The sequence below is a fragment of the Mus pahari genome, chromosome 6 (genome assembly GCF_900095145.1).
Source record: "Mus pahari chromosome 6, PAHARI_EIJ_v1.1, whole genome shotgun sequence".
In the NCBI taxonomy this organism is placed as follows: Eukaryota; Metazoa; Chordata; class Mammalia; order Rodentia; family Muridae; genus Mus; species Mus pahari.
The window spans coordinates 81,023,702-81,042,841 of NC_034595.1; the positions used below are offsets into that span (position 1 = coordinate 81,023,702).

A 19,140-nucleotide genomic window follows, 5' to 3' on the forward strand; every position below is an offset into this window, starting at 1 on the left:
GAGAGAGAGAGAGAGAGAGAGAGAGAGAGAGAGAGAGAGAGAGAGAGAGAGAGAAAGAAGGCAGGAAGGGGCTGTGAGCATCAGAGGAGATGGAGATGATGCCTGTGAAGGGGCTCGCAGATTCTGGTCCAGAGAGGAACAGAAGGCAGGCCTGGAGGGTGGGTGCATCTATTCATCTTGCCTGCCCTGGGTCTTTCCCCCTGGGCTTTGTACCACCTGGATCCTGCCAAATGGCCTTGTGCCAAGAAGGACATCATGGGCAGAAGAGGGAGTGTGGGGTGGGGACACCTAGGGAGTCAGGAGCTCATGCTGCCAAGCCCCTCTGGGGCCAGCCAGTATGGCAGGTGCTTTTCATTTATTGTTAAAAAGAGCCCTCACCCTTCCCTAAAATCTCTATGGCCACCCCATTTCACAGATGAGCGACCGACAGAGTCAGACAAGACCCATGTCTCTGCCTTATCCAGGGTTCCTGCCAGACCTTGCTTCAGCCCTGCCCTGTCCTCATCCTCCCTGTCACCTCCCCGAGGGGACAGACCAAGCGCCAGCTGTGGAAAACGATTTATTTTGGGATTAGAGTTGATCTTCCCAAGAAGACCGGCTCCCTCAGGGTGACGGACTTGGAGAGCTTGCTTGACTCCTGGCCCTGGATCCTGCAAGAAGAAGCTGGCCACCGGAGTTTAGGACAGGTGACCAGAGCTGGGAAGGATTGCAGAGAATGCACCCCGCCCACACACCCCAGGAGGACAGCCATCCCTTGGAGTATAGCTGTCACTGCTGGGTGAAGGAGTGAGCCTTCTATCTCACCACCGTCGATGGTATAGTTGGCTCCAGGCCTCCGGGAAGGAGTCAGCAGGGAAAAGAGGTTCCTGGAGGTTATGGTCAGAGGGGGCGGGGCTCAGAGTGCCTAGCTAATCTGCATATCAGAGTGGGAGTGGGGCTTCGGGTACACGAGTGGGTGGTTGTGTGCGTCAGTGTGTGGGGGGAGAGTCTGTGTGTGTATGGCGTGCCTGGGTGCAGTCTTTGTGTGTGTGCCTGCCTAGGCTTTGTACGTCAGGAGCTTGGAGGTTGCGCGCTCTCTCTCTCTCTCTCTCTCTCTCTCTCTCTCTCTCTCTCTGTATGTGTATGTGTTCTGCACAGTGGATAGTATTTCCATGCATAACTCTTTTTCTGTTTGTGATTATATATGGTATAGAGCATATGGGTACAACACCAAGGTTTGTGTATCTACTCAGTGTCTGGGTGAATGTAATCTGTGTGGACAGGGCAGGGTCATGTGTAACTGGTGTTGTGTGCAGATGGACAAGGTATTTCCTTGGACTTGGCACGTGCCGGAAACAGATGCCAGGACCAATCCCTACGGCCTGAAGCAGGTAACCGTGGGATTAGACTAAGGGGAAAGTCCTCGAGGGAACATTTGGGCTGTCTCCTTTGAGGAACTGTGTCTGATCCCTGAGCCCAGCCTGGAGCTATGGGTGGGGGCATAGATAAACAGATGGATGCCCTCTAGACCAGAAAAATGAGGCTGGGGGATTGCATCCCGAGTTGTATATGTAGTTGCATATGAAACTGTGAATCCCTGAGTTTGGCAGTGTGTGAATGAGAGCCACCTGCCTATGTAGTCATAGGCATGTCTGTTAACACAGATGAGGGTCACCTGTCTGTGTAGTCATAGGCATGTAAGTTAACAGATCTGGAGGGGAAAGGATTGAGAGGGGTATTCTGCCAGGGAAGAGGATCCAGATTTAGAAGCCATACACACACACACACACACACACACACACACACACGTGCGCGCACACACCCACGGTCCAGAATACAACCACACTGGCAGCTCCCACATGACATGGGTTTCATTGGGCCCTTCTCTCTATGGTCTCAGCCAACAGAGGTCCAGTCTAAGACTAGGTCTTTCCATTGTGGGGGGCACTGGGAAGGGGTCACATTCAGGACCTGAATTCTGAGTCATCTCCATGCTTCCAGAATCTAAAGCCCCGGGCCTTGAGTAAATCTGAAAGGAGCCTTCAGTCCCACAGATGAGCCAACCTGGGCACAGCAATACCCTAGGCACCTTGTGTCTGTCGTCTCTATGGCTCTGGGATAATTATTTCTATTTTACAGAAGGAAAAGAATGACCCATAGAGAGGCTCTAAAATCTAAACTCTATCTGAAACCACACAGTTTGTGATGGATGGAGGCTTCTTTTTTTTTTATAAATTTTTTTTTTAAGATTTATTTATTTATTATATGTAAGTACACTGTAGCTGTCTTCAGACACTCCAGAAAAGGGCATCAGATTTCATTACGGATGGTTATGAGCCACCATGTGGTTGCTGGGATTTGAACTCAGGACCTTTGGAAGAGCAGTCAGTGCTCTTAATCACTAAGCCATCTCGCCAGCCCGGATGGAGGTTTCTTATGACCCCAGACTCTTCTATTTTATCCTATGAGGAAGGAAAATGTTGTATGTCTGGTGAGCATGGGTCAAGGGTCATAGCTCAAAAGCTCTGGTGGAGCCAGTTGTCTTGACTCTCTTTTCATGCAGCCGCTCAATAAGTGTTTACTGAGGACCCACCTGTGCCTGTTGTCCTGCCGGGTGCCATGGGACCGGCTGTGAATAGACAGTCAAGGTCCTGTCTTCATGGAATTCATAGCTCCCAGTCAGTATGCAGGGAGACAGGGGATGTGCGTACACAGGAAAAAGAAAGCACATTTTCAGAGTCCTGAGTGCTACCAAGAAAGTTCCACTGAGGCGCGGCATGAAGTAGTGGGGGAGGGGTGACTTCCGAGGTGTAGCCGGGAGGGTAATATGGAAGCTGGCTAGAAGCGGTGAACCGGGAGAACTTCTAGGATATAGTCTGGAGGTTTTCATGAACGGTGAGGAGATCATGGGACCAGTTAAGGCCCAGGGCATGTGGGGTGAGGGGACAAGACAGGTGTGGAGAAGCTGACAGGGACGGGGACATGCATAGCTTGGGACTATAAGAAGAGGCCATTGTGTTTACTTCAGGAGAGTGTCCTGGAGTCAGAGAGGTAGGCGCAGGAAGGCACAGGTGAGGTCGGAGAGTCCGCACACTTGGACTTCGTTGCTGGCAGAGGTGCTGTGAAGAGTGGGTGCACTGGGGATACTTTTGGGGGTGGGTGGGTCGAGGAAGCCATGAACTTGCTGATAGACTGAGTCCCAGTACCTAGAAGAGAGCAGACACTGCGAACATACCTGTTGGCTGACTACTTTACAAAGAAGCCTTCTTGGTACGGGGCTCTCAATCCTTCACATGCACTGTCTAGTGTGAAGCATGCATGATGACTGTCCGGATTTGGTGAGGAGATATCTAATTCTCCCTTTTCTCCCCAACTCTAAGAAAATGGAAAACACCCAACCCAGATTACCCAAGGCCCCTCAACTGGTTTAGACACACAGGACTTCTGCAGGAGCCTTTTACAGCAGAGCCCTCCTGGACCTATGACCCCCCATCTCCACCCCCAGCACGGGGGGGGGGGTGCTATGCATGAGAGCGCTGAGGCAGACCCTGCTGAGGAGATTACTGAATGGATTTGGGTATTTCGGGGAACATGATGTGAGCTCCTTTTGGTGTCCCAGGTGGTATGGGATTGGAAAGACTTTGGTGCCCTGGAATGCCCAGCTGGCTGGCAGTGGCAGGCGAGCAGGAGCTGAGTGGGGGGCATGCCGGGTCTCATCGGCTGAAAGGAAACCTGCCTAGGCTCTGGGCCAAATAAATCATTGGGAAGGGAAGAAGAACATTTTCTCATCTGTTTAAAGGGCAACGAAGCATAGCAGCTCTGGCCCAGCGGGAGGCGAGGCTGAGGCCAGGCGGGTGAGGCCAGGAAGCTCCCTTGCTTGACCCCCATTCTCTCATGAGCTGCCCCACTGGCCCTGTCTTTGACGGTGTGCTGCCTCCCAGCTGGGATATTGGTGGTAGTTATTCTTGACAAAAAATATTAATTAGTTGCAAATAAGATCATTATTGTAAAAGGCCCCTCCTCAGGGCCTAGCACTTGCTAATCCACACCTTGGACCTTCCGGGCCCCCAGGCTGAGCCTGTTTATGCTTTTATACCATTCCGTACAGGAGGAAGCAGAGGCCCAGGAAGCAGAAGGCATTTTCTCAAGGTCACCCAGCATGACAATAGGTCAGAGTAGGAGGCCCCTTACTGCCTACATGTATGCATTCGGTCCCCTTCATCTCAGAGGCTCCAGAGCAGACTCTCATGGGACACAGAGCTGAGGTCACTGTCCTTTGCCCAGTGTAAGGATGCAGGGGGTGGCCCTTTACTCTGCTCAAGCCTTCTGGGATTGAGCTCTGGATGGTATCTCTTCCCAGGTTATCTCAGCCTCAGGCTCCCTGGAGGGGGGTGGGGGTCCCTCCTGGGGCTAAGATGCATTTTTCTCACCCCCGCCTGGGCTGTTCAGAGAAGTAATTTCTCTTCAACCAGCTGGATTTGAATATGGAAACAATTTGTAATTACTCCAAGTCCTCCTGGGCGGGCAAGCAAGCAGGCAGGCAGGCAGGCGGGTGGCATTATCACCAGAGTGAGTCTGGAAGGGCAGGGGCCCCTGGGAAAGCAGGTGGGGGAAGCCCTCATATAGGGAGGGCCTTCCCAACATCTGCCTTAGTCCAGACAGCTGTACAACCCCTGACAACTCCTGCTGTCTCTAGCCAGTCTGCCTAGCTTCTCCTTCCAAGGCTGCCGGGTGAGTCCCTCAACACCCACCACCATTTCCGTAGGGCAGGAGGTCAAGAAGTCAGGAGACGACTAAGGAACAGAGAAACAGAGACATCACTTTCCTATCTCTCTGGAGGCGGCCCCTCCCGTCACCCCTTACCCAGCTGGATCTCTGAGAGCAGAGGAAGAGGGTGGCTTTAGAACTCCAGCTGCGGGGGCTGGTGAGATGGCTCAGTGGGAAAGAGCACCCAACTGCTCTTCCAAAGGTGCAGAGTTCAAATCCCAGCAACCACATGGTGGCTCACAACCATCCTTAACAAGATCTGACTCCCTCTTCTGAAGACACAAATAAATAAATAAACAAATAAATCTTTAAAAAAAAAAAAAAAAAAAAAAAAAAATAAAAAAAAAAAAAAAAAAAAAAAAAAAAAAAAGAACTCCAGCTGCATCACATCTGTAAGAGACCTGCCTGCGTTTCTCTCCGTGCTAGGTCTCTAGCATGCAAATGATAATGAATATTCATAAAGAGGGAGGCGGGCTCCCTATAGGGAGAGGAAGGGACTGGCGCTCTGGAGAACAACGTTGTAGGGACTTCCAAAGATTGGTCTTTGCATCCTTGTGAGCAGTCCAGGTCCTGATCACATCCCCCACTTTTGTCTACCTCCTCAAAGCTCCCAGCTCCGCAACTCTGTTGCTTCTCACAGTAGGCAAGTGAGGAAGGAGCCCAGGATTTCCCACTGTGTCTGGTGGCTGTCATTGCCTTACAGATGGCAAAGCCTGCCTGGCTCAACTCTCACACTGGTAGCTGAGCCTCCTAACCATGCCAGGGTATGTTTGAAGATGCCTATCAAGAATCTAGGAGCTCTGCCTACCAGTGTGAGGCCCAAGGCGAAGCACAGGGCTCCCACAGGAAAAGGGGAGGTGTAAGCCCAGACCGCCTCCCTGTTTTACACAGCTTCATAAATTCCCTTAAGGTGACAGGTGCGATTCCTTCATCACCCCTTATTACCTCCTTCCATTAAAGTCGATAATCTCTCCCAATCACTCACAACAAATGTCACCAGGACTGCTTTAGGGGGGAGGGACAGAGGGAAAAGACAGTTCTCTTTGCCTCTTTTTGGTAACTCCTCTGGGAAGAGGTGGGCTTTTCTCATCTTGCCACAGTCTGTAGGTGACAAAAGTCGAGTTATCAGGGGAAAGGGGAAGTTAGCAATGAATGGGCCGTGGACCACCTTGTCCTTACAGGACTGGTCCCTCCACGTGTGTGAACCTTTCCAAGTATGTCCCAAAGTCATTCCACCCTCGTTGCAAAGCTGCCCCCTGCTGGCTTCTCTGCCCAGAGTCATCGGATTAACCTACTTGTTTTGGCTGCTGTGGTGTGTCCCCAGTCGGCCCACCTTCCTGATGGCAACATGCCCAGGCCACAAACAGCCTGACCAGAGCCCTGAGCCATGGACATCTCTCCGGGTAACCGCCTGAGTAGTGTGGGCTTAGGCTCCACCCAACTGTTCCTCGGCACAGTGCCAGGATGGGGTGGGTCTGTGCATCTCTGTGGCTTCTACACAAACAGATGCAACATGGGGGCGCCCCTGGCACTGAGAAAGGCACTTGTGGGAGAAGAGACTTGGGAAAACATGTAACATACTGCACACGTGTAGCATCCCCGTGCCTAGGGACATACAATATCACAGCGATGAACACCAGAATATGCAGTAAACATACCACGCTGCGGGGGAATGTGTGTTGCTTCTACATACGAGTTACCCATAGCATGCTACACACATGTGGCACCCGTGAGCTTCTACACATACAGAATTCTTAAGGCATACGGAAAAGGAAGCATGCATTCAGGACCTGAGTGCATGTCAATGTATATGTGCAGCATTTGCATGCACCCAGCCAGGCAATATTGCAGTGCACACGCAGGGCACCTGTATGCATATGTAAAGTTCAGTGCTCCGAGTGGCACCTGCATGCATAGGGACACGCAATATGCACTGCATATTGGGGAGGGGGAGAAAAACGCCTCCACAGCTCGGGAGACCCTGGCTGCGCTAGACGCCACTGGCCTGGGGTTTCGCTGGAGGGGTATCACCGAGAGGCTCACTCTGCAGTCCAGGCGGTCATAGGCAGGGTGGGGGCTTACCCTGGGCTTCTCCCGCGCCGGCGCCTGGGGCCCAGGATGGGGAGGGGGAGGGCGCGCTTGGCTCGGCTGGCGCTGCTCCCCCTTTAACAGGAGGCGGCGCGCGTCGCCCCCGCCCCCCCCGCCCCTTCTCCCGCGGCTCCTCGCGCCCTGCCCGGCGCGCGCCCCCTCCCGGGCCCGGCCCGCGCAGGCGCCGCGTCCCGCCTCGGCCGTCACTCGGCCCGGCGCGCGCTGCGGGCAGCGGCCGGAGAGGCCGGAGGAATCCGGTTCGGTGGCAGCGGCGGCGCTGGGAGGCAGAGAGGAGGATGCGGCACCGGCGATCAGAGGCTGGGGCTGCGGCCGCCGCCCGCGAATAGGAGGCGGCGCGCGGTGCGGGCGGTGCTCGGGGCGGGGAGCGGGGGGCGGCGCGGCGAGGAGGCGGCGGCGGCGGCGGCAGGAGCCCGCGCCCGGCCCGGCGCCCGCCCGCCCGCCCCGTGCAGCTCCGCGGCGCTTGCTCTGCACCCGCCGCTCGGCGGTGCGGGAGCCTCGGGCCTCGGCGCGGCTGCGGCGAGCTGCCCTGCGCCCGGCCCGGCCCCCGCCTTAGGGATGGCAAACTTGCGCCCCGCGGCCGCCTCCACCAGCGCCGGCCCCCGCTCCTGCTGCTGACGGCGCCCAGGTGAGTGCTCGGCCCCAGACCCCGGCCGGCCCGGCACCGAACCCTCGCGCGCGGTCCCGAGTGCCCGCACTCGGGGTGCTCCCTGAGCCCGTCTTGCTTAATTCTCCTCCGGCCCGAACAGAGTCTGTCCAGCGCTCACCCAACCCCCGTCTTAGGAGGGACTCCCGAGCCCCGGGCCGAAGCCCCCTTAGTCTCCCGCGAACCTCTTTGCTAACCCCTCCCCCAGTCTGGACCGACCCCTTGCCGTCTATGTCAAAGTCCCCCACCTTTAGAATCCTGACCCAGACTGCCACACCGCTGTCGCGAGTCTTGCCCTGTCTCGGCCAAGATCCCAGCAGTGCGCCCCCGGTCTTGATTTGAACCCCCTCTCCAACCTGCAGCTCGACTGTTCCCCCCTCCCCCATCTCCCCTCCTAGTCTGGCCGCGGGACTCTGGACCTCTCCTCCACTCTGCCCGGAGTCGTTTCGGTCCCCAACTGTGTCTGCTACTGCCCTCCCCCGCGCCAGCACGGCGACCATGCTTCCCCTCTATTTCTGCCCCGAGTGCCCCTTCCCCCATATCTGCCCAGAGTCCCGCCTTCCCTTTCCAATCTCTGCTGCAAGTCCCTTCCCCCTCAGCCTGGAATTGGGGCCGTGTCCCCCTTGCTCCTCCAAGCCCCTTTCCCCAGGCCGAGATCTCCATCGAACCCTCATCCGACTCCCGCGTTCGTCTTTGGCCGGACACCCGCCCCCCCTCCCCCCGCATCCCTATCCTCCCACCACCGGTCTCAGAGCCAGGCGCCAGACGCACTCTCCTGCAACCCCGGGGGCTGGCATGATTTGGGGGACTGGAGGCTGTGAAGTTGGCGGCCACTCCTGCAGTCGGCTCGGTCCGAGGGCACAGCCGCGGGAAATCCTCCGCGCCACGGCTAGTGCAGAACGGGCGACCAGTCTGTTGCCCGCGGGGGGAGGGGCGCCCGGACCGAGAGATGCCGCCCGCCTGCCCGCCTTGCCAGCTGCCTGCCCGGCCCCTGGGCGTCCTCTGGCGCCCCCTGCCCGCAGCCCGAGACCCACCTCCCCTTCTCGCGCGGACAACCCCGGGTTTCCGCAACCCAAGCGTTCGTTAGGTGTCTGCGGGACTGACGCTGGGAAGTCCCCGGGGAGGTGAGGTTGGTGGGCGAGGCCAGGTGCCCAAACACTCCTGGTTGTAAGGCTATGTGCTTTGGGGAGGGAGACGGATGGTGTACGAGGGATGGCTCATCCCGACAGCAAGTCAGGAACCCTTTGAGTACCAGGCACAGCTCGACTGAACCCGCTTTTTAGAATGGTCTGGTTGCTTCTTGGGCGTGAATAGGTGCCCCTAGGGAGCTTCTATCCCCCATTACAGCCCTTACAAGAGAGGGACTCTATCTGGTGTGGGCATAGAGAAGGCTGTGAACAAACCCACCTGACCCAGGGACAGAGCAGACACCTGAAGAGTGGGGTTCAGCAGTGACACCCTGGTGATGTTTTGGGGAGGGCAGGAACCAAGACTGACAGAGGTGATCTTCCTCTAGGTTCCCCTTCTGCCTCCCTCCTCACTACCGCGGTCTGTCTCCTCCCCTCTTTCTCTTCAGAAAGGGGCAGGTCTCACTTAGAGTACTGTCAGTGGTGGGTACTTCTGTAACACAAAGGGAGGTTCTAGTTAGTCTCAGCTCTCCTCCCTCCCTCCCTCCCTCCCTTCCTCCCTCCCAACCCTCAGCTTTTGAAGGTAAGTAGCTGAGACTCAGCCTTTGATCTGGTGATCTGGCCACACTACCTAACTAACCTTCCTGAGCCTCAGTTGACCCTCTATAAAATGGGAGAGTGACCACTGCCCCATATAGTTGCTGGGAAATGGAATCAGATTGTTCTGTGAAGTGTCTGACACCCATCAATACTCAGGATGATGCCTTGGTGCTGTTGCCCATCAAAGCCAAGGTCAGGTTCCTCTCGACTGCTGATCCCAAGGAGGAACATAAAAGGAGTTCTCTTTTCTTCACTTTAACCTTCAGAATAATAAAGACAGAAAGTACCTTCACCCCTCTAACCCCCCAGGGGTCCAGGAAACCTGTGACTGTTAGTTTTTGACTCTTCTTCCCTGGTTCTGCAACATCTGGATCCTCCCTGACCTCAGGGGCAACAGTGAAGGCCAAGCCAAGGGCTCCGAGGTCTAGATTAAAGTATACAGGCTAGGGGAGTGGAATCAGTATAGAGACTCGAGAGTCAAGGTGCCCAAAGGCAGGCAGTCCGTTAGAGGTGGCCCACATGGAAAACCAGCCACTCTGACATACAGCGCCTTTCCTTCTTCCAACCCTTGGGGATCAGATATTGTCAGGAACTTTCCAGGTTTCTTAGCGCTGCAGGTCAGAGTTAGGGGCAACCTGGCCTGAGAGCTGTGGAGTTTCTAAGAGCCTAGCATTGACGTGAGTGCTTCAGTGAAGGGCTGGTAGGAGGAGAAAAGAGCCACGAACCCGTGGTGCTCTCTGGTGGGTTATTCGTCTTCTGGCGGTGCGGCTGGACCGGGGTTCTAGCGGGGAGTGGCAGCCTCTGAGCTGTCCTCCCGCCGGGGCAGCCCTGACACCGGGGAACAAAAGCTTTCGGTTCCTGTAGCAACCTCTCCAGCTGCTGCAAAGTTCCGGGGAGGCGGGCGGAGGGCGGCTGAGTCACCGCCCCCTCCCTTGCCACCCGCACGCCCCCGCCCCCCGGGGGCCGCCCCTCATCCCAGTCGGCTCGGCCAGCCTTTCTCTCGGTGTCTGCGGCAGGCCTCCGGAGCAACCCTCTCTGTCATCGGTCCGGGAAGGCCTCACCCGGGTCGCTCGCTCCTTCGGTCCCGCCCCCTAGCTCGAGAGGCTGGATGGAGGGTGTGCGCCTCCCTGGGTGCCAGAGTTCTTGGAGAGGGGCCCCCGAGCACCCTGCCCCCAGCTCGAAGCACGGGCGGGAGACCCGGAGGCCCCGTGGCAGGCACCGATGAAGCTGAGGATGAGTGACGGGCGCGTGAATTGGAGCTGCCAGGTGGATAAACGCGACGGATGTGCGCGTCGCCGCGCCCCCTTCCCCGCTAGTCGCCCCTCCCCCGCCCAAGGCCAGGGCTTTCCACTCCCTGCCCAGTGTCCAAACTCACATCTGGTCTCCCTCTAGACAAGAGTCTATCTGATCCAGGGGACACTCCGGATAGCCGGCGGTGCCCCACCACCTCCGGAGGTGCCCCACCCCCTCTGCTCGTCACCTTCCACTCCAGCTGCCTTAGGATCCTTCTTTGGTGCAGAATGGAAGCCTGAGGCTGGGCAGCTCTGTGGGGTCTTCCAGGAACCCCATTCTCTCTGAACCTAGACAGAGAGGAACTCCTGGGAATTCTGGGGGTGCTTAGCTGAGGTCTGGGTTCCTGAGAAAGGCTACTACTCTAGGCAGCTCCTCTCCCACCTCAGTTAAGGAAAGTCCTGAAGTCTTTTGACCATCTCCACTAACCTTATTTGACCCAGGAAGTTCTGCCTTAGTGCTGACCTTGGCCTCTCTACTTTCTAGCACTTGTACCTTGGGAGGGTCTGTGGTCTTCCTCGACTTTGAGGTGACAAAGTTACTCTTGGATTAACCCAAATGGCATTCCCTGGTGCAGGAACCTGGACCTCGGGCGAGAGGAGTATCAGCAGTTCTAAGAGACCAGGAACAGAGAGCTCGTCGGTTTGTGGTGGGTCAGGCTACATGTTAGGGAGGCTGATGGGGAAGGCATGTGCCATTCCAAGGGTAGTGATGACATTGTATTCCCCAGAGAGGGAAACTGAGGCCTAGGTAGTTATGCATAGGTAGTAATCACTTGGGTCCTTCCAAGTCTTTTTCTTGGATATGGGCTCTGGGTCATTGTCTCTAGGACAGACCACCACCACACACTTCAGGAAGATGTCAAGTAAGGCCACGGCTGTGACTCCAGCTCCAGTTGAGTCTTTATCTTACTGTGAAGGGTAGGAAGGTGAAATACCTCCTGTCAGCCTCAGTCTCTTTGTGAAGCAGGAGCTATGAAGCGATGAAGGCCATAGCCTAAGGGCGGGGTAAAATCCTGGACTGGGATGAGGTGTCTGAAGGAGACTAAGTGGATGTGGGACCGGGCCAGCCAGTGTGTGCAGGTGGCTCTTTTCTGGAGAAGCCAGACCTTGGCAAGGACCAGTTTGGATTTAGCATTTCTTGATGGACTGGGAGCAGCAGAGGTCCAGGAGATGGGACCAGGGCTCTGTGATGCCCCAGCTTTAAAGACACAGGGAGGGAGCAATGGGCAGTCTCACGAAAGGACAGTCCAGCCCAGTTAGCTGTCATAGACAAGAGTCACAGGGCCTAGCACATGTGTGTGTCCACACGTGGGGATAGATGCATCTCTGCATGTATGCAGTGGTCTAACTTCACTGTGTTTAGTGTGGTGTGCGTACACCCATGTATATATGAGGTCATAATGCTGTGCTTGTCACAGATCTGCATGCATGTGTGCCTGTTCATATGGAGAACACTGTAAATGCATATATGTGTGTGTATATATATAATCTATCTATATCTATATATCTGTGCATGCATGCTTTTGAGTATGTATATGTCTCTGGGCCTAAGCCTGTTGAAGCCCAGGTCTGTTGAGGTATATGTACATGGGAAAGAGGTTCCCTGCCTTGCTCTAGGTGGGGGAGGGGAGGCCAGTTATAATGAGCCCCCACCTCCCCTCTGCTGAGCTACAGCCATGGCCTGAATTTTGCAGCCTGCTTAAAAATAATTGGGGGCAGCAGGGGGGATTGGTTGTCACTCATCACCCTCTGCCAGCTTCGCTGGTTGCCGCAGCAGCCTGGGTGCAGCAGCCTGGGTGGGCTGAACACTTTGGGACAGGCATGATTGCAGGAGGGAAGGCCAGGGCTCTGGCATCTTTTTCAGCTTTGCAGAGGTGAGTAGGGCAGAGACAGCCTGCTCTGTGGTTTCTGTCGGTCTTTGGAGGAGGGTAGGGCAGTTCCTTTTCAGTGAGGGAGCCCGGTGCTGCCTGGCCCCTTCCTTTCCGGGAGGGTTGGGAAGGGCAAGTGCAGTGTCTATGACGGGGGGGGGGGGGGGGGTGTCGGGTCTGGCTCAGAGGTGCCCCACGTGGGAAAGTAGCATTTGGAACTCTGTGCACGCTGCAGCGGGCTCTAATTTCTGTCCCCTGCTCCTGGAACTATTTAGAACAGTCCTGGGGAAATTTGTCCCTAGGGGACAGCTGTATCTTAGAAAAACCTAGCCACACCTGTGGGCTGTCCTGCCGCGTGTCACTTGTCCACTTGGCCCAAATCCCAAGCAACAAGCACAATGGAGAAGTCCTGGGGTGGGGGTGGAGGGGTGGGGGATGGGTATGGGGGTGGGGGTGGGGGATGGGGTGCTGATTGTGGGCCTGGCCTGAGGTCCTGAGTTACAGTTCTAACTTAGTTCACTTTCATGTGATCTTGGGCAGGTGGCCTTGTATTTTTCTCTAACATGGAAGCGCTGAATCATATGGGTCCGTGCAGTCCCGTGGGCTGTGTGGTGGCAGAGAGGACAGAGGCTGTGTGGCCATGTTAGAACTGGACTGGAAGGAAGTGAGGAAGGTCTAGATTTGCACCAGGCTGTTTTGAGGCAGTGGGATAGAGGCTGGGTGGGAGTGGCCAGTGGTTCTCCCGCCAGTCTGATGGGTGGGAAGGTGGCTGCAGCCTTCTGCCTTGCCCTGCAGGGTGGGTCTTGGGTCTTATGTGTCCTGCCTGGAGTGAGTTTGCTCTTGCTGGCTGGTCAGCTGAGCATAGCACTTTGAGGGAAGGAAGTCAAGAGACCGGTCTTCACTCTTCAGACATTGAGAGAACACATTGAGTGAGCAGCAGGCCCTTTCCCGGGCCTTGGAAGCTGATCCTATGGAGAAGACAGGAAGAGGGGGCTTTGGTGGGAATTACTGTGCCCATTTTGTAGATCAGACAATCAAGGTTCACGAGGCTCACCCACCCAGCAAGCGGCTAGCTGAGCTGGGCCAGAGCCTGGTACCCCCCTCCTCGTTCCCACAGCGGCGGTACCCATGGCATTCACACTGGCAATATCCTGTCTTTCACGGGCAACGACTGGGTTGGGCACAGTTCCTGGCACCTGGCAGTGACTCCGCCCCTTCCTCTCTTGCTCAGTGAAGGGAGAGAGTGAGAACATTGTTCCGGGAATAACCTTGAATCTCGCTGATTTATAAAAAAGCAAATGGTTGTCAAACACCGCCACTTTGGCTGCTGGATTACACACGGCACACTCCTCGTGGCTGATCACGACACGCTGTGACTGCAAGCGGTGTCTCTGGAGGATCGAGGGGTGTAGGGATGGCACTCGATGTGTATGTCAGGCCCAGACACCTCTGGCCGGCATGCTGAGCAGGAGGAGATGTACGTGAAGTTGATAACTAAGGCTCTTAGAAATCACCAGCATCCGAACCTCCTTCTGGAACTTTCCCCTAAGTTATCTCATTTTGCCATTGTAGGAGAGATGAGAAAGGTAAATTTTATAGGATACCATGAGATAGCTCCAGCTATTTTACAGGAAGAAAAACCAAGTCAGAGAGGTCACCTGCCTGGTGTAAGGTCACAGATAGGCCCAAGGGACTTAAAAGAGCATGGTCAGAACCACAGGTTCCACTACTTGCTACTGGTCACTGGAGCCCCAGAGCAGTTGCCGGCTGACCTAGAGCCCCACTGACTTCTGTTCTTTTTCCACAGGGCAAGGGACATAGGATGACCCCAGCCTGTCCCCTCTTACTGTCTGTGATTCTGTCCCTGCGCCTGGCCACGGCCTTCGACCCTGCCCCCAGTGCCTGCTCTGCCCTGGCCTCGGGCGTGCTCTACGGGGCCTTCTCGCTGCAGGACCTCTTTCCCACCATCGCCTCGGGCTGCTCCTGGACCCTGGAGAACCCAGACCCCACCAAGTACTCCCTCTACCTGCGCTTCAACCGGCAGGAACAGGTGTGCACACACTTTGCCCCGCGCCTGCTGCCCCTGGACCACTACCTGGTCAACTTTACCTGCCTGCGGCCTGGTCCTGAGGAAGCCACAGCCCGGGCGGAGTCGGAGGTGGGGCGGCTGGAGGAGGAGGAGGAGGCGGCGGCGGCAGCATCATCGGGGTTGGAGCTGTGTGGTGGCTCGGGCCCCTTTACCTTTCTGCACTTCGACAAGAACTTTGTGCAGCTGTGCCTGTCGGCTGAGCCCTCCGAGGCCCCGCGTCTGCTAGCGCCTGCTGCTCTTGCCTTCCGTTTTGTGGAGGTTTTGCTGATCAACAACAACAACTCCAGCCAGTTCACCTGTGGCGTGCTCTGTCGCTGGAGTGAGGAGTGTGGCCGGGCTGCAGGCAGGGCTTGTGGCTTTGCACAGCCAGGGTGTAGCTGTCCCGGGGAGGCCGGGGCCAACCCCGCCACCACCACACCTCCGGGGCCTCCGGTTGCCCACACCCTGTCCAATGCCCTGGTGCCTGGGGGCCCAGCCCCTCCTGCTGAGGCCGACTTGCACTCGGGGAGCAGCAATGACCTGTTCACCACCGAGATGAGATATGGTGAGTCTGAGCAAGGCCCGGTGGGGGCGGGGCATTGAGGGGACTGCCAGTGAGTGCTGGTGTCCGTCCTGGCCGGTCCCTGCCATTTGCAGAGTCATTCACGGATGTCGCCTCTGCGCTCAGCCTTGTCCGGATGGAAAAGGTCATCAAAATCAGATCTCACTTGAGCGGGATGCAGATGAGGGCGTTCAGAGTGAGGTTGATACCTGGGCAGGGGACCTTTCAATGGCCAGTGGAGCTTCCTGAAGAGAAGGGTGTGGGAGGACAGGCCTGCAGAACAGGTGGGAAGGAGATGGAGCCCAGGAGCTGGGAGGGCATCTCAGGCAGATGGAGCAGAAGGACACTGAAGCCCAAAGCTGGAGCGAGTGGCCGTGGCAGACCCTGGCGCTGTGAGCTGACAGATTTGCCTGGAAGCTGCAGTAGACAGGGAGCTGAGATGGATTCCTGCCCACGCAGGTCAATGGCTTTTGGCAGTACCCCAGGGTCAGGGCAGAAGGGGGTGAGGAAGAGTGTGCCTGGGTGGAGAGGCCCGAGCTCTGAGGATGCCGCCGAGGCCTAGGCTGGCTCAGCTCCCAGTGTCCCATCTCCCCCACTGGGCCCATGTCTTCTGGGACCCAGGCTGCCAGCTGCTGGCACTTCCTGCTGACTGGGCAAAAGCTCTTCGAGTCCTTGCGCCTGCCTGCTCCCACACCCACCCCAGCTTCACAGTCATGGCCACCTTCCACTGACCCGCTTCCTGTAGCTTCTAGTCCCAGCTCCCACCCGCCAGCTGGACCCTCCATGCTTGGTGACCATGCTGAGCCAAAGAACTGACTTAGGGGCCAGCGGGAGAGACACCAGAGATAGATGGGAGAGAGAAAGAGAGAGAGAATTGGGAGGCCCTTTGCCTCTCTGGGCCCCAGTTTCCCCAGATGCTGGCCTACCCTGTTTATAAAGAGTCAAGGAGGTGCACATGAGGGCACTGGAGGGACTGGAAGAGGCCAGAACCTTTCCCTATCCCTGTTTTGGAGACTAGAGCCCAGGAGCTGGGTGCTATCTTTGAGGATTTGCATCATTAACAAAGAACACTGTTTCTCTGAAACTGGGAGGTGTCCCTGAATTAGTCAGAAGGGGAGTTACGGCAATGGCCTCTCCCAGTTCAGGGGGGAACTTTTTGCCCTCCCCCATGACATGAAACATCTGGCATCATGCCCACGTGGGCACAGTGAGCACCCAGTGGCCTTGCTGTGGCCTCTCTCCCTGGCCAGTTGGCCTCTAACCACGGTCGATGAAGCCATCCGTATGACAGCCAGGCCGTGGGCAGGTTACGGGCCCTGGAGGCTGGTCTGGGATTTAGTGCCTGCAGGAAGAAATTGAATTTTGCTTCTTTGTCGAACATCAGCGGAGAGCGCCAGGCGTATATCAGGAGGTTTATGACTCTTCCTGCGTGGCCGCCAGTACTGTCACTCTGTAGGACCTCCCTTATTCTGCTCAGCTGAGGGCAAGTTCTTTTGTTTGGCTTTCCCCGAGGTCCACTGGCCCCAGTGGTTTGGAGTGGATGGAGCAAGCTTTGCCCTCCTGGATGGGTACCGACTGGGCAGGCTGCCATGTGGAGCGCAGAGCCAGGAGCAGCCAGCTGGGGATGGTTGAAGCCGGAAGCAGGATCTGGTTGGTAGCTAGGGCATCTTCGGGAGTCAGAGAGGACCGGTGACCGGAAGAGTACTATTGTCAGAGCCCGCGGGAGGACCCCTGAGTGTGAGACAGAGGATGGTTGGGTGGCTGGCTGTTCTTGTGGCTCTTGGAGCAGAGATCACTGAGCTGGAGCGCCTGGCCATCTTCAGGCATGACCTTTATGCTGCCTCCCCTTTCAGTCTGGGACCCCTTCATGTGGTTGCTCTGTAGGGGGGGACTCTGTCAGGAGCTGGTACGGGGGATGTGGTATCAGCTGACATAAGCGAGCTGAACTTACCCAGCACACTGGCACCCAGAACTGGCTGGCACAACCCCTTCCTCTCCCCCAAGCAGGCAGGAGGCTCTGCCACCTCCTCCCTCCTGCCCAGCCTTTCTGATGTGAGAGACGGCGGGTATCTGACTCAGTTCATTTCATGTATCAGGGTAGGGTGTATCTGTAGGCCAGAGGCATTGTCAGGGCCCAGAACTGCTCTTCTCACCAAGACCTTGGGCTTCCTCCACACTGCTCTCCACGCCACACCCTAGAATAAAGAATAGGCTGGCACCGAGCTACCAGATAGAGGGCAAGGTTTGTGGGGGGTGGGGACAAGCAGGAAGGGATCCTCTGCCGGGAACTGGGGCAGGGAAGGGAGCTAGGTTCACCCTCTTTGGGGCATCCTTGAGAGGAGTCAGCAGAAGACAAAGCAGGTTGGACCCAGGGTGACACCAGACAATAAGGAGGCCGGGGCAGTGGGGTGCCTTGGCCCGCCTCAGAGCTGAGAGCGTTTGACAAGAGGGTACAGGCGCCTGTTAATTTCACGCAAACTGCCTTTGATAGATCTCTTGTTATTTTTGGTGAGTTGAGCCATAAATTTGTGCCATCTTGCTGCTGCAATCTGTTAAGTGTGGGGAGAGGAAGAGAGAGAAGGCAGGCAGGCAGGAGCTCTCAGAAGACCGGCACAGAGGCTGGCTGAGGCCAGAGCTGGGAGGTGAGTCACAGAAGTGGTGCCCGCTGCGGCACTGAGGATGGGTCCGGCCCCTGCCCACTAGTCCCCCCAGGCTAGGCCCTGGGCTAGGGGGCACTTTCGCAGAGAGATGGCTGTGTCTCATGATACCTAGAGAGCTCCCTTTCTAGTCCGGCTTCCTCTCTTCTTTGCTTCCGGACTCTCTTCCCCTCGGGGCCCTTTCTCTCCTGGGCCAGATGTTCTCAGCCTCCTCTCCCCTTTATCTGCACTCCGTGTCTGAGGCATAGCCATCAGGGGAGGCTGCAGACTCTCAGGAGGCAAGGATGGCTTCAGATTCCCTATCCTGCCTCTGCCACCGTGTCACTTGGATAAGTTGCCAGTCTCTCCTGGAATGCCTCAGGGACCCAAGCTCTCTGTGTGTCACTCTCCCAGTCCAGTGCCTGAGCCCATAGCTCTTCCAGAGCATCCCCATCCTGGTGTGCTTGGGACCCTTTCCTGGGCACAGCTGTCTTCTTTCCCACCTCCCCTCCATCGCCCTCCTGCTCGCCCACTGACCCCCCTAGTTGACCTTAGAGCCCCTGCTTTCTGCCTCTGCTAGGGCTTTTTCCTTCCTTTCACCCTTGGTGACCAGAACTCTCCCATTCTTCTAAGCCTCATAGACATGTATGTTCCCACCCTGTAGCTACTAGGAAGGACAGCCCCACCTGGGCCTGAGAGTAAGTTTTCTCCCTCTGGCTCAAGCCCAGGTCTTCTATGTTGGCCAACCTTCTGATGGCAGGAAATGGCGCCTCACCTGCTTCCCCGAGGCCCCCATGGTAAGGAAGCAGTTCCTCTCTCTCTGCAAAGTGGGAGAGACTTAGTCCACAGTGTTCCCTGGGGGTCCTGTCAGTATAGAATTTTCAGGCCTCTCAGCATGGCCTGCCAGTCCCCTTCAGACACATTACTGTGTCTTTATCTTCGGAGTTCCTCCCAAACCTTGGTCCAGCTCTGAGTGAGACCAGGGAAGAGTGAGGGACCCTTTGAGTACTCTTGAATCTCAGAGTGACCGCTGGTATACAGTGATAGTCAAGGCCATAGGCTGAAGTCACCCATCCCTGGGCCGTGTGACCGAGGACAAGCAACTTCACAGCTATCTTGCCATCCCTGAAGAGAGGCCAGGAGAGCTGGGCCCTGCAGTACTCTGAGGGCCACCTTGCCACCTTAAGCTGCTTTCCTGTTAGCAAAGTCACAGTACCACAGCCTGGGTATGTTCTGAAGAAAAGAGGCGTACTTTGCCTCATGATTCTGCTCCCAAGTCAAGGGCCTGTTTCTGGTGATGACCTCCTTGCTGGCAATGTTCCTAGGTGGTGTATCGTATCTATCACATGGCAAGAGAGACCATGTGTACATGTGTCTTTCCTTTCCTTTCCTTCTTTCCTTTCCTTTCCTTTCCTTTCCTTTCCTTTCCTTTCCTTTCCTTTCCTTTCCTTTCCCTTTCCCTTTCCCTTTCCCTTTCCCTTTCCCTTTC

General features: G+C 56.4%; 1 protein-coding gene and 1 long non-coding RNA gene across 9 annotated transcripts in view; one reads left to right on the forward strand and one right to left on the reverse strand.

Annotated features, from left to right (window-relative positions):
* Positions 1-2,350: 2,350 nt before the first annotated feature.
* Positions 2,351-6,910, reverse strand: LOC115064241. Its single transcript, XR_003844064.1, has 3 exons — positions 6,829-6,910; positions 2,573-3,185; positions 2,351-2,441 (listed from the first exon to the last, which is right to left on the reverse strand). It is a non-coding gene; the product is annotated as an uncharacterized LOC115064241 (long non-coding RNA).
* A 110-nt stretch (positions 6,911-7,020) lies between these two features.
* The window catches only part of Adgrb2 (adhesion G protein-coupled receptor B2), a 37,842-nt gene continuing 25,722 nt past the window's right edge, over positions 7,021-19,140 (forward strand). For 3 of the 8 annotated variants that reach the window (XM_029539627.1, XM_029539628.1, XM_029539629.1), the window contains exons 1-2: positions 7,290-7,480; positions 14,193-15,018. In XM_029539627.1, the coding sequence (XP_029395487.1) occupies positions 14,208-15,018 (811 nt within the window). In that variant the 5' untranslated portion in view covers positions 7,290-7,480; positions 14,193-14,207. Of the gene's footprint in view, positions 7,481-14,192; positions 15,019-19,140 lie in introns of those variants that run through there. The other 5 variants (XM_021199468.2, XM_029539626.1, XM_021199471.2 and 2 more) reach the window with 4 other exon arrangements.